This window comes from Punica granatum, chromosome 8 (genome assembly GCF_007655135.1).
Source record: "Punica granatum isolate Tunisia-2019 chromosome 8, ASM765513v2, whole genome shotgun sequence".
Taxonomy (NCBI): domain Eukaryota; kingdom Viridiplantae; phylum Streptophyta; class Magnoliopsida; order Myrtales; family Lythraceae; genus Punica; species Punica granatum.
In genome coordinates this window covers 26340568-26361761 of record NC_045134.1, presented here as the reverse complement: position 1 = coordinate 26361761, position 21194 = coordinate 26340568, and the positions used below count along the sequence as shown (strand labels likewise).

Below are 21194 nucleotides of genomic sequence, written 5' to 3'. Positions count from 1 at the left end.
AAAAAATGCGCAGAAAACAGTTTCTCATAGTCATTGTCGGTCTTCTTTGTCAATAGAAATACCCAAGACGGTTCTAACAGAAAAAGGAAATACAGCAAAAGAAATAAACTCGAGAATTAGCTGACGAACAATATATGTACTGGCTTTCCTATGGCAAAGAGAGTCAAGACTGTACATCTGTTTTCTATGTCAAAAACAAAAGGTATGCAAATATGCTTCCCAAGAAACCTCCATGCAACACGCAATTCTATCTAGTCATGTTCACGGAAGGGATTCTGGAAGCGAAGATTTAACTTCAGGTGCAAAAGGGGATGTTTCCCCAGGTGTTTGATTAGCTGGAGATCGATGATGATGGGGTTGGTGCCCTGGAGGAGACCTTGGGCTCGGGGTTGAAATGGGCTGAGGTCTATCAGATTTACCGGGGCGGTCTTTACCCTCCTTAAGGCCACATATCCTCTCGAGACAAGCCAAAACTTCGGCCATAGAAGGCCGGAGTTTGGCATCCCCTAGACACTCCGAGGCAAGAACTGCAACCTTGAATGCCTCTTTCTGAGGGTACTGACCTTCTAATGTGATGTCCATTATACGGAACAATTTCCACTTATCTCCCAAGTAGGGCGTCGCCCACTCCACGAGATTCCGCTCCGCACCCACTTTTGTCTTATCAACAGCTCTCCGCCCTGAGAGCAGCTCTAGCAAAACCACTCCGAAGCTGTACACATCGCACCCCACTGTGAGCTTCCCTGCTTGGAAATCACAGAAAGAACACAAAACAAAGGAAAACCTTATGAGTTAAACATTGCAAAAATCTGAAAGAAGTGGAAAAACCTGGTGCGTGACGATGTACCTGTTGCGATATATTCAGGGGCGGCATAACCGCGTGTGCCCAATACTTGAGTAGTAACATGGCTATGGTCGCCGGTCGGACCTGCCTTTGCAAGACCAAAATCAGAAAGTTTCGCATTGTAATCCTGCAATGTTGATAAAAAACATGAGATTTAGGATGTTAAGATAATCGAAAACTGCAAGACAGAGGAGTATACCGTATCTAAGAGGATATTAGAAGCCTTGAGATCACGAAATATCACATGCTGCTCTGAGTCATGCAAACAGGATAGCCCCCGGGCAGCTCCTATCGCAACTTTCATCCTCATCTCCCAAGAAAGTGGTTTATCTCCTTCTGTAGTTCGATATCTTGTCAATTAATTGCCAATCTAAAGCTACATTGCTTTGAAGAGAATATTTACATATTCGAATTACTAGAAAGAAACACATGAACTCACTTCGAAATAAATGATCATCCAGACTTAGTTTTGGCATGTACTCATAGACCAAGAGCTGATTACCCCCATCAAGACAGTATCCAAACAGTTTGACCAGATTTGGGTGATGAAGTTGACCTAAATATCTAACCTCGGACTGCAATCCAACGAGCAATGAATCAAGTGCATTCAGTTATACTATCGAAGGAAAAAGGAACAGACAGAAAACAAGAAATGAGATCCTTACCATCCACTCCTTGTGGCCCTGAAAGCCCTCCGGCCTTAGCTTCTTAACGGCAACAGCTGTCCCGTTCCCGGGCTTTGTGGCACATAGAGTTTGCAGGTCAATCCAACCTAGATAAATACGCCCAAACCCTCCTTCGCCGATAAGATTCTGGAAGTTTCTCGTTACGTTCTTGAGCTCGTGATATGTGAATGACTTCAAATGAGACGATGAGAGTATGTCAACATCAGATATTGGAGTGCAGAGAGTTATGCGTTCACACTTCTTTTCACTTAGTGGAGGAATCACCGGACTCAGAGGATCCGATGACTTGCCTTTGATAGTAATGGGAAGATGTATGCTTCCTGAGATGGGAGAAACAACGAAATTGTTATTCGAATGAACCTGAATGAATGCATCATCAAAATGCATGCAAGTCGCAACAAACCCAGGATGATACATGAGAAATACTCAGTATCGAGAGCATCATTAGAACTTTGTATCCCAAATTTTGCACGAAACAAAACGTTTTCGAGACCTTTTCACAGGAGAAATGTAAAACCAAGGGCAGCTGCATTCTTAGGATTCCGAAGGAACCTTTGAGTGCCTCGAAAGAGCTACGTTAGCTAATATAAGTTCTTTCTTCCTTCCTAAAACAATTATTCGAAAAGCATTTCCGGTAAAGGCCAATCAACATTCGAAAACTCACTAAAATTTTCCTCTTTTAATTGTAAAGTTTCCTCATTGGGGTGCTTCCATGAACCATGACCTGGAAAACCAACACTCTTCAGCCAACCCCACGACCTAAAGACACGTCAATCCAATCAATCAAAGCCCTTATTGATTCACCGGTGCACAGACGAGCAGAACAGGAATTAATAGGGAAAGGAAACATGAGGGCAAGAACAAAAAGATTCATATCAGAAGAAATGGATGGATTTTCTAATGTTCGAAGCACAGAAGCAAATGCTGGGGACCCGAAGAGAAGCCTCTTACTGCCGCAGAGCCCTTTTGAGGTCAGGAACTTGCGTTTCTTCCAACGAGCGCCCACGCAATTGCCCATTGCATCGCCTTCTTATCTCTTGAACATCTCTTGTCTGTTCCAATGGCCTGGCTTTTTTCTTGGGCTAAGTAACTTGAGCATCCCCTGTGGCCGTGTGATCTCGCTCTCCCCTGAAATCCATTTCTCTGTTCTGTTCTTCCACGCTGCCGGTGACAAAGAAGAGAGACAAGATAGCTGTCTCTCTCTCTTCCTCTCTCTGGTTTCTTTCCGCCTCTCTGTTTTCAGATACATAAGAAAACAAGAAACAGAAGGGGAAGGAAGGGAGGGAGGGAGAGAGAGACGTGGTTGGACGTGCATGCATGGCGGGAAATGACGATTAATGGCAATTAAGAATAGCTTGGCAAACCTCCTACTCGTTAACCGTGTGGTGAGTGCGGAGGTTTTTCTTGTTAAATATATTAGCTTGCTTGTTAGGAGAAACCGGCTTCCCCGACTCGGTGAATTGCCCGAATTTCCGTTCACAAATCAGTAATCCCATAGAGACATGCAATAATTACATGGCCTTCGGATTTATATACCGCTTAGCGCTTAGGTAAAGAACGTACATTGATAAAGAATGAATCTTCGGCCATCATTATATGAATTAAAATCGAAAATCGAGAGAACTATTACTGAGAGATTAGATTACATTCCTTCCACTGAAAGTAATGAATTATGTTACAGAAACAGTTACACAATTAACAGTCCCCTTTCCCTAAAAAATGCGCAGAGAACAGTTCTTGTAGTCATCTTCTTCTCGATAGGGAATCCCGAGAAGCGTTCAAATTCAAAAGCAACAGCAAACAGAATAAACTCTACATCAGCCGACGAACAATGTATATATGCTGGTTTTCCTATGATTAAGAGACTTAAAATTCTACATCTGCTTCTTATGGGGTCAAACAAACGGCATGCAGACTTGCTTCCCAAGAAACCTAAGCATCTGTCATGGGGACACACTTTGAGTTACTTTGAACACAAGGAACAAGAAGGTCAGTCCTCGTGAGGAGATTTCGAAAGCGGCGATTTAACTTGGGTTGCAAAAGGGGACGTTGCTCTAGGTGTTCTATCAGTGGAAGATGGTGATCGATGATGGTGGTGGTGGCGTCTAGGAGGAGACCTTGGGCTCGGGATTGACATGGGCTGAAGTCTATCAAAATTACTGATGCGATTCACTCCCTCCTTCGGGACAGGTATCTTCTCAAGACAAGCCAAAACTTCGGCCATAGAAGGTCGGTGTTTGGCATCCCCTAGACACTCCCAGGCAAGAGTTGCAGCCATAAAAGCCCCTTTTTTAGGGTATTGACCCTCTAAAGTGATGTCCATTATTCGGAACAATTTCCGCCTATCTCCCAAGTAGGGTTTTGCCCAGTCCACGAGATTCTGCTCCACGCCCACTTTCGTCTTATCAACAGCTCTCCGCCCCGAGAGCAGCTCTAGCAAAACCACTCCGAAACTGTAGACATCGCACCTCACTGAGAGCCTCCCTGCTCGGAAATTTTTAGAAGGAAGACGAGGAACAAAGAAAATTTTACGAGTTTAAATTCTGCAAATTGAAGCTGTGAGAATTACAAAAACCAAAAGCTTAATAACATACCTGTAGCGATATATTCAGGGGCAGCATAACCGTGTGTGCCTAATACTTGAGTAGTAACATGGGTCAGGTCACCCGTAGGACCTGCCTTTGCAAGTCCAAAATCAGAAAGTTTCGCATTGTATTCCTGCAATATTGACAGAAAACACAAATTATGATGTTAAGATGATCTAATCAAAGAAAGGACCGATTACTTGGCCTACAAAAAATAAGAGTATACCAAATCTAAGAGGATATTAGAAGCCTTGAAATCGCGGTATATCACTTGCTGCTTGGAATCATGCAAAAAGGACAGGCCTCTGGCAGCTCCTATTGCAACTTTCATCCTTACTGCCCAGGAAAGCGGTTCAGCTCCTCCTGTAGTTTGATATCGTGTCACTTAAATGCCAATCCAAAGCTATATTACTCAAAAAAAAAAAAAATCAACTCACTTCGAAATAAATGATTCTCCAGACTTCCTTTCGGCATGTATTCGTAGACCAAGAGCCGCTTATCCCCATCCAGACAATACCCGATCAGTCTGACCAGATTCGGATGATGAAGTTGGCCTAAATATTTAACCTCAGACTGCAACTCAACAGGCAACCTATTAATTGCATTCGAGTATACTATCGCAGGAAAAAGGAACAGATAAGAAACAAAAAATAGGAGCCTCACCAACCACTCCTTGTGGCCTTGAAAGCCCTCAGGCTTTAGCTTCTTAACGGCAACAACTGTCCCGGCCCCAGGCTTTGCAGCACCAAGAGTTTGCAGATTGATCCAACCTTTATAGACACATCCAAACCCTCCTTCCCCGATAAGATTCCGGAAGTTTTTAGTCGCATTCTTGAGTTCGTGATACGTGAACGGTTTCAAGTTTGGAGATGCGAGTGTGTCACCTTCACAGTTTGGAGTGGGAAGAGCTACGGGTGGAAACTTTTCTCTCTGGGGTGGAAGAACCACCGGTCTCAGAGGAGTCGACCAGCGGCCACCGATAGTGATGGGAATATGTATGGCTCCTGAGATTGGAAAAACACGAAAATTGTTATTTGGAAGCAAGCAAGCTTGCTTTTGCCTCCTAACAGTAACTTATGCTGTGACTGCGACCTATTAAAACTCCCCATAAATCATCACCTTACATTAGTGCATTTTCGAAGAAGCTAACAGCATCATAACAATAACTGCAAGTCACTGTAAACCCTGGATTTTACATGATAATTCTCAGAATTGACTTCTACGAGACAAAGCACCATCAAAACTGTGAATCCCCAATTTATGCAAACGAGAGATTTCCCTGCTCTCACAGTACGAACCATCGACTCGACACCCCATTTAACACTATATGTTTCAGACCAAGAGCAGCTGCATTCTGAGGATTTCAACCAAGATCCAAAGCAAGAGAAGCAAAAATCTAATCCTCACCAAAAGCTTCCTCAATTGATGGTAAAGTTCAAAAAAAAAAAATTTCATTGTATGCGACAGAGAAATTGAACTTGAGTACTAAAGCTTGGCAAGCAAACATCTTATGCAAGTCTAAAGGTGGAATTTTAGGATGCTTCATGAATCACGACCGGGAAAAGGACATTTTCCCGGCCAACCCCTTGACCTAAAACACGACATATCAATCAAAGAAAGCACATTGTCGTAACTGCACAATCTAATTTCCCAGCTTGAAACCAATAAACAATCGTCACTTGGAGGGGACAATGAAAGCCATTGATTCATCAACCCAGAACAGAGGAACAAAACACGGGCCAATAGAGGAAAGGACAAACAAAACAAATGTAGGGACGGCTCATTTCATTGCAATGGCACTCCTGAAGTGCAGAAGCAAAAAACGGGGGATCAGGAGAGAAGCCTCGTACCGCAGACAGGTTCCGAGGTGATGGCCTTGTGTGTTGTACAACGACAATCTGCTAAGCAATTGCCCATCGCAATCGCCTCTCTCTCTCTCTCTCTCTCTCTCTTCAATGCCTCTCCGGGTCAATGGCCTGCCTTTGTTCTGCTCTTGGGCTGAGTGACTTGAGTAGCCCCTTGTTTCTTGCTCCCCCGGGAACCCATTTCTCTGTTCTTCCACACTGTCGGGGAAGAACAGGAAAGAAGAAACAGAGGGTTGGTTTTTTTTTTTTTTTTTTCTCTCTCTCTCTCTCTTTTGGGGTAGGGGGTTTGAAGATGTCCCGGGAAACGACAAACGCGGGAGGACGTGCACGCATGGCGGGGAGGGAATCTTGTGCGGAATGACAATAAAGGACACGGACGCAGTTGAAAACCTTGGGCGTTGTCGTGACGAGGTTTTCTTGTAATAACGTCATCGTTGTTGGGGGTTAAATGGTCATTTGGTGGTGGGGGCGACAGCGTTCGCCCTGTCCGGAGTCGTTAGCGCGACCGTTGAAGCGGGGCGGTTCGCAGCTGTGTCCGACTCCGGCGAGATGAGCTGGCTCCGCAACCTTGTGGACCCCACGTACACCTACACTCATTTTCAGATTATAGCCAGTGACATCTTAATTAAATGAGTAAATTGACAAATTGGTCCTCCAGAGATTGAATGTACATCAAATTTACCCTGAGAAATTTTTTACATCAGTTTAGACCTTCACTTTATAATTGTACATCATACTCAACCTTCCGTCCAAATCCGTCCTATTCCGTCCAAATGTTGTCAATTTACTCTAAAAATTAAAGATAGGGAAAGAAATTAAATTTGGGGAGAGAGAGAGAGACGGGAGGAAGGAAAGAGACCACGAACCCCCCTTCTTTGTCGTCTTCTCCTCCTCTTCTTCGGCATTGCCAATCCCACTCGATCTCATCGAAGCTTCCCCGCTGACTCAGTCTCCGTCTCTCCGCGTCTCGTCGAGTCGAAGCAGTAGCTCGCTGCCCCGCCTTACCTTCCGTCCGATTCTGCGGTCACCAACTCTCCTTGGCCGCCGGCGACTCCCCCCGCTCCCTCCTTCTCTGGCCATGCGACTCTGGTCCTCGGTAATCTCCGCCTCGAGAGACGACTTCATTGGCTCCGCTTCGAGATCCTCCCGTTCCGCGCTTGCGCCGACCAAGGATTTTGCCATGTCCACAGACGCTCACGCCCTAGCTCCCGGGGCCTCCTCTGCCATGCCAGAGCTAGCGCCGCTGTCAGTCCGTTTCGTTCCATTCCTCACTTCCGGTTCTCATTTGCTTTCACTCCCCTCATATAGGAGGGAGAGGAAAGGGTTAGGATTGATCATTAGGACTGGTTGACGAGGTCAATTACAATTGCCCGAGTCTAAACCATGTGCCTGAGCTCCAACATCGTGCCCGTCTCTGCTTGGTTGGCTTTGCGGTTAAATTTCGTGATTGATCAGTTGACTGAATAGTGAAATTTGGTGCAGGTGTTATTGCTGCTACATTAGTGTGTCCTTTAGATGTTATTAAGACTCAATTTCAAGTCCATGGGCTGCCAAGCCTAGGTACATGCAACGGTCGAGAAGATGAGAGAATGCAGTTCATTGTTTCACCAAATGCATTTCCTTGTTTTATCCTGATGGAATTGTTACCAGTTGCATGCTTTTGGGTTTTGGGAATTCAAAGAATGTCCTTGAGGGGAAAACGTTTCATGGATTAGTACTGAGGATGCGTTACTTGTTCGATCAGATGGTTCACAATGCGCTTTTGTCCATGTACTGCAAATTCAGGCAATTGAATATAGCAAATAAGCTATTTGGTAAAGGGGATAAACTTGATAAGGAACGGTGGAACATAATGGTTCTAGGACAGAATAGAGAGAAGTTGAGAGAACAATACATTAACTTCATTAACTTAGTTGCAAAGATTTGCAAAACTGCATTACACATAAACTGAAATGTTGTCTTTACAACTGAAAAAACTGCCTAATACACATAACTTTCCGATACCAGATGCTTGTCAATAATTTCAAGTGCCTTCTCATTATTTATGGGTAGCTTTACTCTCTCCCACAACTTATTAGGCATGTGAGCCCTTTCTATGGTTTTCATATACAAGTAGAAAACACCTGCAGAAGAAAAAAATTGAGCAACTGAAGATCAGCTAAAGCCTACATATCTCAGCAGTCTACATCCAAAGTCGATAGTTGAACACAATCAGCTAAGCAGCTATCTAATTCGTAAGTAGTCTAGAAATTTCCCATTTCCCAGCTTCCCAGGTGACAAAAACATAATGCATCAGAGTCATTGCATCATAAAATTCTCAACTTATATATCGACAGAAACATGCTCCTTACATCGAAAAACTCATGGGAAGCACCATAACAAGGAAATAAGGTCTAACTATTTTCTTCGCGAATGGTGGCATAGCAGCTGTTGGCGAGAGGGCAAGAGCTCCGGTTACAAACCCCAGTGACATTATAAGGGTTTTTGCAGAAGATCCCGATCTCAATTCTACCAGGAGATGGGGGGAAAAAAACAGAGAACCATATGAAATGAAAATCAAACCGAACAATACATCACTTCGAGTCGACAAAAAGAATTAAACGGGCAGAGCGAGCAAGCAGATTTCTGAGGTGGGATTTTCTCACTTGGCCATAAAACTACAATGTTTGTAGCGAATAACTTGCCAGATGACCTCATCGTGCTGTATCGTTTACCGGAATTCGATTGCTCCAACACCGCCTTTCCTATAACAGGGGCAGCTAACCCAAATAAGTTTCGAGATGCCCACAAAAACGAAAATTATCTCCTGCAGAGTAATACCTATAGGGAAGAGAACTATAAAAAAGTAAACAGATTCGTCTTACCAGAGGCTAACAAGGCAAGAGCAGGAAAGAGGAAAGATTCGGTTGATAGCCTCGACTAGGATGCTAAACTCTAACAAAAAAGCCGAAGCTGAGCTGCAAAACGGCGAGATCGTTCTCCGGCTCTGCCAATCGAACGCCCCGACGCTTCAGCCCCAATGCGAAAACGAAATTGACCTTGTCAACCACAGTCCTAATGATCAATCCTAACCCTTTCCTTTCCCTCCTATATGAGGGGAGCGAAAGCAAATGAGAACCGGAAGCGAGAAACGGAACGAAATGGACCGGCAGCGGCGCCGGCTCCGGCATGGCAGAGGAGGCCCCGGGAGCTAGGGCGTGAGCGTCTGTGGACATGGCAAAATCCTTGGTCGGCGCTAGCGGGGGTGCGGGAGGATCTCGAAGCGAAGCCGACGGAGTCATCTCTCGAGGCGGAGATTACCGAGGACCAGAGTCACATGGCTAGAGAAGGAGGGAGCGGGGGGAGTCATCGGCGGCCGGGGAAAGTCGGTGACTGCAGAACCGGACGGAAGGTAAGGTGGGGCAGCGAGCTACTGCTTCGACTCTGCGAGACGCGGAGAGATGGAGACCGACTCAGCGGGGAAGCTTCGATGAGATCGAGTGGGATTAGCAATGGCGAAGAAGAGGAAGAGAAGACGACGAAGAAGGGGTATTCATCGTCTCCTTCCTTCCTCCTCTCTCTCTCTCTCTCTCTCCCTAAATTCAATTTCTCTCCCTATCTTTAATTTTTAGAGTAAATTGACAACATTTGGACGGAATAGGACGGATTTGGACGGAAGGTTGAGTATGATGTACAATTATAAAATAGAGTTCTAAACTGATGTAAAAAATTTCTCAAGGTAAATTTGATGTACATCCAATCTCTGGAGGATCAATTTGTCAATTTACTCTAATTAAATTTGGTGCAGCAGTGGCATCACTTTTCATCATATCATAAGCAATTTTATTAATAAAACTTATCCCGTATCTCTATGTTTTTCGTTCCTTATTTCATATTCATAATGAAAAAAAAAAAGTTTTAGGTCAATTTTTCCTTTTCTATTCATATAAAATTACTAGAGTAGGAGAAAAGTTAAGGAAGGGTTTGACAATATCATAAAATATAGAGAGGTCACTTTGCTTGAAAGTGACCTTTATTCGATCCTATACTACAATTCACACAATACTAGAGACGTACCGATTTCATTCACTAAGAATTTCTTCACTGTCTTGTCAAATAACATAAATAGCGTATTGACTGGATTATTGACATTCGGTGAGGTGTCCGTCGAAGAAGTACGTGTCGTATGTTCAATATAGGCAGGTTGATACAAAGTTAGTTAGGATGAGGATTCGACGAGTTCCCCGCGAGCCGGATAGAACCAGAAACAACTGTTCCGATGCAAAATTTCATGCTCATATTAATTGATAGCTCGAGAGAGGAGTCGAAAGTGATGAAAGAAAGAAGTCTACTTTTCAGGGGGGGGGGGAAAAAAAAAAAAAAAAAAAAAAAGGAAGTCTGCTGCTGCTAGTGCAAGAAAAAGGTTCCTCAAATAATTTTGATTGAAAGCCGCCAATGTGAAAACATGTGCAAAGGGCTCTGGGCCCTGTTTTCTTTCTACAACCAGGAAGATGTTCACGTGACGATCGAAAAAACAAATAATATATATGAGATTCTGATTAACTTATTATTATTATCATCATCATCTAATTAGTATTTTAAAAAATTAGTATTTTATTACTTTTCTAGTTTTTCATTTTTAATTATTAATAGGACTGACCGAAGTTGAAAAGTGGATGTGGTGGATGACTTCTGATCGTGATTGAAGAGGATCGTGACTCTCATCTCACTTTCCTATAAATGTATGTACTATAATATGAACATATAAGATACTCCCTCAATTTTCTGTTTTTCTCACTGAACAATATATAAATAAACTTGTGCCGACCCGTAGCCTTAGTAAATTGCTATTCACGCGTGTGCTTACAAATGAACTTATCCGAATCCATAATGTTTGTGAGGTTATTCTCATTATTAAAAAGGAAAAAGGTGTCATCAGACATAAGGGATGTGAACGAATGGAATGTACACGTCCGATCGAGAGGAAGGAGCCTGAGCAAAGGAGGTCCAACTTATCCACGACTGACCTGATCCAAATCACTTGGGCTCGTGCATGAATAAGCAGCCCCAGCTAGGAGGTGCCAGCCCAATTTCTAATATTGCAATGTATGCGGCAAAATTAGTATTCAGTCCAATTTAATAATTTACAAATATTGTAAACATGATATATAGTTATTTTTTTTATTAAGTATATTATCCTTTGTAGTCCATGTTGATTTTTAATAAGAGCATTTAGAGTTAATAGTATTAAAATGTTGTGTCAAGATAAAGTAATTGATAATGTAGTTCGTGAAAACATATGATGTTTTGGCGGAATAGAAAGAAATCATGTGATGTAAAAGTTAATTTGTAATGGCTAATGTTGCGTTTGGTTTCAAAGTAGGATTTTAAAATTAAATTTTGATTTTAAAAAAGAATGGTATAAATAGTTATATATGTGACTCACCTTTTGACTTTGTATGAGTTATTTTGTTTTGTTGTGGAAAAAAAAGTATAAATGGGGCTCACCCTTTGACTTTGTATAAGTTATTTTGTTTTGTTGTTGGTAGAATTAAGTTAAAGTGTTATTTTAAAATCGCACTTTAAAACCAAACAAGCCGTAAAGTTTGTAAAGTATTGGGTTTTGATAGTTTTTAGTCCTTATGAATTCATTCGATTATCTAATTATATACTATTAAAATAAAAGTTCATTTTTTAACTGCCTTAATTTTTCAACAGTTTTACCTTAGTATATAACCATGCTCCAGTTAATTCTTCCCGGTTAAGGAATTTTAAAAGTATATATACTAAAAATGAAAACATCCTATAAAATCGATAAAAACTGCCACCTTATATGTATTGCTTACCTAACTAATTTTCACATACACGCAGTGCGTTCAAGAGGGTTAGCATGAATGAAATGAAAATTGAAAAATTACAAAATAAGTTATTAGATAGATAAAGAGTGGTTAAATTTTTTTTTTTAAAAAAACTATGTAATTTTGTATCTTGTTTTTTTTTTTGGTAAGCAGTAATTTTGTAGCTTTCCTTTCTTCAGTTTTTTGCACCTGACAAGGACCGAAAAAGGAAAAAAAAATGGGACAGTTTTCAAGTTCTCCTTACTCCTTTTCCCATAATAGCCCAAACTATATATCTCCATATGTATTAGGTTAGATATATGAAAACTGTTGGTTCGAACATGTATAAGTGGTTATATCCATAATAATCCAAACCATGACGCAATATAAATCCATTTCGTAGGAACCTGACGTTTTAAGGCAATTCAATTAGACGGTACACATGGACCACCGGCTCAGGAAGTTCATATGTCCTTGATCATTACATCCAAAATAAATAAAGAACAACATTTTCGGGCGAACAGGTTAATGCATAGCCATAGACATTACCTAGAGAAAAGGGCATCGTCCAATGAACCAGCTGGCTACCCTTCAGAAAAGGGTAACTTCATTTTTCCCTTTTGGGTTACATGACATATTCAAGTTGATGAACGCTCTTTTCTCTCGTCGGTTATGAGGATATTAATTATGAGCCTTTTCGTGCCTGACCGACCCTTCCCTGGCACAACTCAAGTAGAATATATATATACAAGCTGCTGAGTATATATAATGTGTTATGAATTAATGAGTTGCTTACTCTTGAACAAAATTCACCCCCAATAAACCAAGTTTTATGAAGATGCACAAAAGTGCAGCTGTTATTACTATCAGCTGAACGAAGTTTCTGCTACGTTACTCAATATACAAATATATATGTGTGTGTGTGTGTGTGTGTATAGCGTCACGTATTATAATAGTTTAGTGTATAGGGCTCGTATTCGTGCGGGGAATGAAAGTAAAAGTCAAAGGCTGCATTTATCACACTATGCGGAATTCGAGAGCTCGAAGATATTGTAGGGTGATTTTGTGAGCGCGTGAGATGAGGGCAACGGGAAAAAAAAAAATTTTATGAATAAGTCCAAGTGATCTGACACTATTTCTTTTTGATTTAGTGTTCGACTTTTATAAATGAAGAAAATCATGATTAGGAGACAATACAACAAAAGTGACCTATCGAGACGCGTTGAATGGTCTGAGAATATGTCAAAAAGCATTTTCATATGCTATGACGACGTGTATGGTGATGCTTGTAAGAGTTTTGATCTTAAATGAGTTAAGACCAGACTTTACCCTAAATTAATAGTTGGGCTCATTGAATTTCGTATATCGAGTGATGTAGATCGAGAGATATGAAAAACAAAAAGGTTTGGATATCCCCCATACTTCCTTACAAAAGCAGGGATGAAAGTTAACGCAAATTAGTTTTCCCCATACTTCCTAGTCCCCCTCCCCAACGCACAAGGGGAAATTAAAACCCGGGGCCATGCCCCCTCTAGCTCTAGCTCCTTTGGTTCTTTCGAAAAGCTTTTGCGTATAAAGCTAAGCCTTGTTTCTGTTGAACTCGTTCCATCTTTATCGGTTAAAGCACTTCACAATCAGATGGTAATAACTAACACTAGGAAAAGTCGATGATTAAGTGTTGGTTGGACTGATCTAATCGCAAAAAGACATGAGGAGTCGATCGAATTAAATCAGGATGATCTCCAAAATGTACGAATAATAGATGCCAGTATGTTCTCCAGTATGTTGCATGCATATGGTTAGAATTTTGCTAGTAAAAGCTCATTAATATTTCCTGTCAGTTTATATATATATTTCTCGAATGCTTCGTATATCCGTGTTTACATATCGCACACATGTTGTCGTAGCTGTAGTTGATGCCTGGGATATGAATATATTTACACGCTCGGCTTCGAAGTGGTATAAGGAGAGAAATTATACACTAGCAAGCTAACAAATGCGCCAGAAATTACCGATCGAAGAGCTGCGACAGTAATGGAAGTCAAATTTTATTACAAAATTTTCATGTTTCACCACAAAACGAACGTCTGCAAAAGGATAATCGAGAACTTCACTGAGCTGCAATTACCCATTTCAATATTTCTAGGCTAGCTAGCAAGCACCGAAAAATGAAAACCCCTAGAAAGATTAGTCCCGACAAAGAGAGACGACATCACCAAGAGCATGATAGCTAATGCATGATACATCAAAATAAGGATCTAATCTTGCCATACAAGGAAACAGTTCTTAGCTAGCTAGTTTACTAATACAACCTTATGGCTCTTCTCTAGCTAATTTCCATTACATCAGCAAGTTTCTGATAATCGCAGCCTGGGCAGTGTCGCTCGTTGCGAGCAGCTCAGAGAGCCGTTCGCTGAGATCGTCCACCTCTCGGTGCAAGCTCCTGATGTAGTTGCACGTCTCTTGCAACACCTTGCTTGCTGAAACCTGTCAGGGAGAATACGATCAATCATTAATTAATATATAATCAACGATGAACTAGCTGGACATCTGCATACTTCCTTTCCGAGTTAATCTACTATTATTAATATTATTACTTTCAATAGTAAAAAACCCGGAATTTTTCGCTAGAGTTCCAGAATTTTTTTGGGTTTTTTATTTAGGTGCGTAATCGGTAATTGGGAACAGGTTCGTCAACATCGGATGACTAAATATATATTGGTTCTTTTGGAAAATCCCCCATTCATTACATTAAATTATGCACTTATTTCCTTCATATCTATAAGCTAGCAGAAACCCTAGCTAGTGGCTCAACTCGAAAGGCTTTCTTCGATTTGTTCTGGAACGCCGATCTCTGCAAAACTCATAACAGACCGGGGAGATGAGACATCCGAAGTGAGAGATGTCTAATATAAGCACATACCTTATCAGATCGCCTGTGGCGGAGTTCGGGAAGGAGCTGTTGGAGGCGGGAGACGAGCTCGATGATCTGATCATCACTGATCCCTGAGCTTGCTGACTGCCTTGATCTAGATCTCCTGCTCGACATGATGGTGATATATTATACCACGACTGACAGCTCCTTAATGAAACTGCTCTATACCGTCACCGACGATGGTGAATATATGTGTATATCAGTGTATCAGGAAAGAACTAAACCAGCGCGAGGTTTTGATTGAATGCTTGAAGCGATAGGACACAAGCTTTATATATATGTGTGTGCGCGTATATATAGAGAAAGGGAGACCAAAGTTTGGTTCCGAAATGTGGAAAGCAAAGCTTAACTGTGGAGAACCACGAAGTAGTGGGGGTATTGGGGAATGGGGGAAGAGAGAGAGAGAGAGATCACAATTTTCATGGGATAGAGTTGTGGGCTAAAGCTTGGATTTAAATACGGCTTGCCTTTGTTAACGTGAATTAATTCAAGCGATTTGGCGTTTATTTTCTCTAAATAATATTTTTATTTGAATTTTGTAAATGGAGAAAATTCATATTGAAAAAATTTTATTTTCTTAATGAACTAGTCTAACTCGTACTGAATCAGACGAAATCTGTTGGATCTTCAAATATCATGATGTACATCGAAAAAAAAAAGGGCTCCCCTGGTGTAAAAAGAGAATGCCAAATGCCACCAAGAGAGAGAGATGGGGTATGAAATTTCCAAGAGAGATATCACCTTATACTTGTCTCTTCTTCAATTTCATGTGTTAATATTCCAATCTCTAGAGAGCCTTTTGTCATGATCACATGTACCGGTTTTACGCTATATTATTGGTTTCTTATATATTGTAATCTTCTTGATTGTGTAACACTCTCCAATTACTTATATATCATTTTGTTCATCTTATCAGTTGAGACGTTTCTTGTAAAAAACTGTTCATATTAGAGGACCGAAACAATGATATCGGTCATAAAGCAAAAGTGGTTAATCGAGGTTACAACATCTCCCCCCGCAAACTATGTAAAGGCCAAGCATATGGTCGTATACTATATCGATCGTTTCTTGGGGTGCAAATTTCCTCTCAAGTGGGGCTTAAAGGTAGAGAGAGGAGGAGGAGGAGTAGGCGCTGTGACAGCAAAGAGGCCTCTGTTGGTGTCAGTCTCAACACGCAAGTCCATGTTGTGTTCTTAGTTCCAACATCACACTCCACCATTTGTTTTTTAGTCATAGTTTTCCCAATTTATATTATTTTTATATAATAATTTTATCAAATTACAAAAAAAAAAATTGTGTTTTATGATTCTTTTTCAGTTCTCCAACGATTACCTCAGTTTTTATTAATATTAATATATATTATATAAGAAAAATCTCTACGTGTATATGTATTACACAATAGTGTCTCAAGACAGTCGTACTATATATATATTCTCCTCTGCGAAGGGCAAACTGCGTAGTAAGTGACACCCGCATGTCTTGACCGGTCAACGCCTGCACTAGCTACATGTGGCCACCTCAGGGTCCCAACTTGAAATGAGAAGTTCGTACTCGATATACCACGTTGACATATCCCAATGTCATGCACGATCCACTCCCGCAATCAATTAATTTAAACAAGAGTTCGAAACCGGGATGCAATTCAAAACAAGGTGATAAAAATCGCAAGGAAGCTAACCGTTTAATATATAATCGGAACAATTAGCATGCGAAAATTTGAAGTTACCTTCTGATCGTTCTGTGAAGGGTGGACCCGGTTGTGCTTGTAGTTAATATATTTTAGGTTCATAGCAGATCCAGACGTGTTTTAGTCAGAACAAAAGTGTATATATACATCACTTTCTAATTCTAAAAAGTCTGATGCCGTTTTAGGAGTGGAAACTGGAAAGGCATTGGTAACATTATATATGGAATCAAATCCAAGGATTTCTAGGAATCTTCCAAGAGACCAATAGGTGATACACGTCTTTTTTTAATTAAAAAATTTGCCCTGGGTCGACATGATGAGATCCTATTTATAGCTATCTAACTATCAATACATATACACATGGTCTCATGGCAAACATTAATTTTTATATGTCCATATAAAAAAAAGAAAAAAAAAACAAGAAAAAGAAAAAATACCATTACCAATTTAGTTCGGCGCTTGTTGATCCCCTTAAACAAGGTATCGGATTTGATTTTTGTGAATTAAATAAAATCCTTAATTGAGATAATTTTATTTCTTAATAAATCGACCCGACGCAAACTAAATTAGTTGGGACTTATTGGGTTCTCGAATATAAAATTACATACCGAAAATAAAATGGAACCGTTAGGGCCAATCACATATTATATATATGACTAATGGAAGTAAAAGAAGATTCAGGGCACGTTGTACACGATATTGATCCGCGGGTAAAGGAGGATCCTTTTATCTTCATATAAGATGCAAGTAGAAGGTTAAAAACCCTAACAAAGATTATATAAACGAATTGTTCCCTCTTTTTTTCTTTTTTCTTTTTTCTTTTTTCAGTTATAACAGGAGGTTCATGACATAGTACAAGGAAATAGAAATGAAATTTCGACATGATGAGATCCTATTTATAGCTATCTAACTATCAATACACATACACATGGTCTCATGGCAAACATTGATTTTTATATGTCCACATTTAAAGAAAAGAAAAGAAAAAACACCGTTACTAACTCAGTTCGGCGCTTATTGATCCCCTTAAATAAGGTATCGGATTTGATTTTTGTGAATTGAATAAAATCCTTAATTGAGAGAATTTTATTTCTTAATAAACCAACCCGACACAAACTGAATTAGTTGGGACTTATTGAGTTCCTGAATACGAAATTACATACCGAAAATAAAAAGGAACCGTTAGGGCCAAGTAAAGGAGGATCCTTTATCTTCATATAAGATGCAAGTAGAAGGTTAAAAACCCTAACAAATATTATATAAACGAATTCTTCTCTCTCTTTTTTTCAGTTATAATAGGAGGCTCATGACCTAATACAAGGAAATAGAAAGGAAATCTAAATAAATGGACACATATAGTCTCATTGATGAGAATGAAACTTGAAACCTCTAAGTTACCAAGCGAGGGTGTTATCCACTACACTACACCCCCTTTCTCAAATTCTCTCTTTTCCTCTCTAAGTTGATGGACCAAACACTCGTCCTGCTTCTACCACATATTTCTTTTGTATAGTTTTTATTGAATCATAAAATATATATTGGACAGGCTCACCAAATTCAAGTCACTCTGAACCATAACTTTATATGCATAGAATATTATTCATGTATATCCAGAATTCTGATTAACTAGGGCTCACTCTATAATATCCAAAGATATTCGAATTGATTTTGCAGTAATGTAATCTGATCAGTGATCAGTCTTTCTATCATGTTAATATATTATTAGATATTTTCGTGATGTGAGATCGCGATAAAACTCCTATCCGGCTGGTATTTGACGGATCGACAGAGATTAACTCATATATTTATTTATATATATATATATATATATATCTACCTTTACTTTATTTTATATAATAGTCCTATTCACTCTGTCGACCACGATCATTTGGAGGACTCAATCAACGCTGGGAAAATTTATCGATTTGTCTTTTACTTATAATTATGCAATTTTCTATTTATATTTACTGACAATCCCGATCTGAAATCTTCATCAAGAGGGAGGAGAAACGCATTCAGAACTTAGTTGGCCCATTAACACCACATATACACGCAATCACATTTCATAGAAGCCGTTGTCATATTTTGATGCCGGGAGAAATGCGGTTTATAATCTCTCTGTAAAGAGAGAAAACTGAAAAACCTCTTTTCCCTTTAAATCATAAGTGAATTCTTTTGGTAATGCCTTCCATAGAAGGATTATATATATTAAAGAGATTAGCTAAATGAAAATAGACAATCAATGAGGAAAGATACTTAATCAAATTAACAAGATATATATAATGATGGTTGCAATCCAACGAGATAGAAATAAACAACTCAAACCAAAATTATAGAGGATGACCTACTCTGTTTTTCATCGAGGCATGTAGTTTAGGCTCTGAATTCATATAAGAGGTCGCCTGTAGACGAAGTAGAAGGAATACAATCACGTTGAGACAGTCTGAGCAAATGGGAGCGAGAAGTTTTGTCAACAAGCCGATGGAGTCGTGACCTTGTTGTTGAGGATGTAATCTTGCCACCACTGATGATGTAATCTTGCCGCCACAGACTTATGAACTTGAATCGTTAAGGGGATCGCCTTACGACTACAAGCTCAGAATGAAAGCTCGTTTGAGCTGAGAAATCTGTAGAGATTCTGTCTGTTGAATGAATTATGTATTGATCTTGTGAGATTTTCTGGTATTTATAGATTTTCCTCCCCCCTTGACGGTTATAAAATCTCCTCTTTGATATGGAGAACGTGGGCTTCTTGTTATCCAACTGCTTTTAACCATCATCTTATCCCCACGTGATAATTATTCATAGCTTTGACCCAATCCATCTTGGATAAGCTTTATCTTCTCGATCTATAACCACCCAACAGTCATGATTTAGAGACAACATTGTGACTGCCTAGATTTTGAAGCAGTTATGATTTGGACACGACGTCATCACTACTTAGATTCTACAAGTTAGTCAGTCATAGAATCTGAGTCATGCTGCGCATATACAGTTATGCCCAGATTATGTCTATTCACAGGCTCAGAATCTGAATCTGCCCGTTGTGTCAGAAACAACGCTGTTTTTCTGGGATTTTATTAATATAACGATGACAGCCCAAACTTTTATAATTTACAGAACTGCCCCCTAACACGTCTAATGACCTAATTGAGCCATGTGGCGAGTCTCTGAAAATCATTTTATTATGGCAACAAAAGCGTGGAGAAGACTAAATAATTTCTTGGTCAGCTTAGGATCCTCTGCAAAGACACGTATGAATCGAATTATTATATTTATTATAATTATGATTATGATTAATCAGGGGAATAAATATCTGATCGGACGATTAATTATTAAATGCTTTCATGATGCACGTGCTTGTACCTCGTCCAATGGCCGCAAAGGCTGGCAGATCTAGCTAATTAATTAATTACATAATTTTTCTAGTATTTGTTCAGCAGCTTAGATTAAGTGAGGCCCATAGACATTCTTCGTAAGAGGGGGGAGGAAATTCATTTAAGAGCATAGGAGATTCCATTAAACGAAAATTGATGCAGAATATCTTACTTTCAGATTGAGGGGATGTGCTTTGGCTAAGTAGACCAACCGATTCCAGCTCGACCGGGTAAAGATTTTAATTCGATAACTCAAACTTTTGTAATGTAAAACTTAATTGACTGGAACTGTAGATTGGAGTAGCCAAGCTATAAAGTCCCCTCTATGTTAATATTAGGCAATGGTCTCCTTCAGGCCTTGGTCCACCAGTACTTTGCTCACCCCGAAAACACAAATATTATTATACCACTGTTTCATGTTAGGGGCATCTTTGATTAAAAGTTTAGTTCTAAGTCACTGCATTATTGCCGTTAATTGCTCGACTATGTTGCACAGTTTTTCTTTTTTATAACTCACATGAATTTCATTAATAAAGAAACAATGTCACATGGAGATCAAAGAGTTCTTAAGAGATTACAAAAGAGGAGAAAAGAAGAAAACCTCACATGAAGAAGAGCATAACAGAATAGAGAAGGAAAAGACAGAGGAAATATATATATATTTTTTAAAAAAAAAAAACTAGATCCAAGCTATGAATTCTTGGTCTCTGTTGATTGCAGATTTGGCAAGGCAATCAGCGGTTAAATTCTTTTTTCTGGGAGCTAATGGTACCTGATGGAGCTGAAGTGCAAAGCAAAGAGATGGATGTCTGTGAATATTTCCTTGTACTTTCAAGGAAAGCCAATGCTATTGTTAATCCACCCAATTATATTCAGAAAATCATATTCAATAATAAGAGATGAGCCAAAATAAGCTGAATTGCAAGCAATTTGTTGGAGAGCTTTTCTTATTGCAAGCAACTCAACAAGATTGGATTAAGTGACACTAGATGGAGCAGTAAAGATGCAAATAAAGTTCCCAGCTGAATTGCGAAGAACACCTCCAATTCCTGAGCGTCTTGGCTTCCCTAGTGAAGAGTCATCCATGTTCCATTTCAGCCACCCCAAAGGAGGAACTGACCAAGAGAAAGCTGGTCTGGATCTTCTCGAATTTATCCATTTATGAATACTATCAGAAGAGCGGAATATGAAGTATGAAGAGTCTTCACATATTGCCTTCATCCAAGTTGACAATCGAAGGAATACGACTTCAGTCAAATCAACAAAAGAAAAGACTTTGCTCCCGAAGATCGCCTCATTTCTTGCCAACTAGATCGACTAAATCACAGCAAAGAAAGAAGAATTCTAGATTTTTTCCTGAAACTTCCCTGCAACTAACAGTGACCATTAATCACTTATT

At 39.9% G+C, this 21194-nt stretch overlaps 3 protein-coding genes and 1 long non-coding RNA gene across 4 annotated transcripts; all 4 read right to left on the bottom strand.

Annotated features, from left to right (window-relative positions):
* Window positions 1–121: 121 nt before the first annotated feature.
* On the bottom strand, window positions 122–2794 carry LOC116188162 (probable serine/threonine-protein kinase PBL3). Its single transcript, XM_031517337.1, has 6 exons — window positions 2482–2794; window positions 1510–1850; window positions 1284–1419; window positions 1044–1180; window positions 848–971; window positions 122–743 (listed from the first exon to the last, which is right to left on the bottom strand). Exons 1-6 carry the CDS (start codon window positions 2546–2548, stop codon window positions 262–264), a joined length of 1287 nt encoding a protein of 428 aa, XP_031373197.1. The 5' UTR covers window positions 2549–2794; the 3' UTR covers window positions 122–261.
* Window positions 2795–3131: 337 nt separating this feature from the next.
* LOC116188173 (probable serine/threonine-protein kinase PBL18) lies at window positions 3132–6253 on the bottom strand. Its single transcript, XM_031517353.1, has 6 exons — window positions 5966–6253; window positions 4779–5119; window positions 4553–4688; window positions 4342–4478; window positions 4125–4248; window positions 3132–4014 (listed from the first exon to the last, which is right to left on the bottom strand). The coding sequence occupies exons 1-6, from the start codon at window positions 6030–6032 to the stop codon at window positions 3521–3523; spliced, it is 1299 nt and encodes a 432-aa protein (XP_031373213.1). The 5' UTR covers window positions 6033–6253; the 3' UTR covers window positions 3132–3520.
* A 1606-nt stretch (window positions 6254–7859) lies between these two features.
* Window positions 7860–9583, bottom strand: LOC116188174. Its single transcript, XR_004152211.1, has 2 exons — window positions 8845–9583; window positions 7860–8724 (listed from the first exon to the last, which is right to left on the bottom strand). It is a non-coding gene; the product is annotated as an uncharacterized LOC116188174 (long non-coding RNA).
* Window positions 9584–13826: 4243 nt separating this feature from the next.
* LOC116188633 (transcription factor PRE6-like) lies at window positions 13827–15143 on the bottom strand. The gene is made up of 2 exons (XM_031518109.1): window positions 14720–15143; window positions 13827–14283 (listed from the first exon to the last, which is right to left on the bottom strand). The coding sequence occupies exons 1-2, from the start codon at window positions 14843–14845 to the stop codon at window positions 14137–14139; spliced, it is 273 nt and encodes a 90-aa protein (XP_031373969.1). The 5' UTR covers window positions 14846–15143; the 3' UTR covers window positions 13827–14136.
* Between the last annotated feature and the right edge of the window lie 6051 nt (window positions 15144–21194).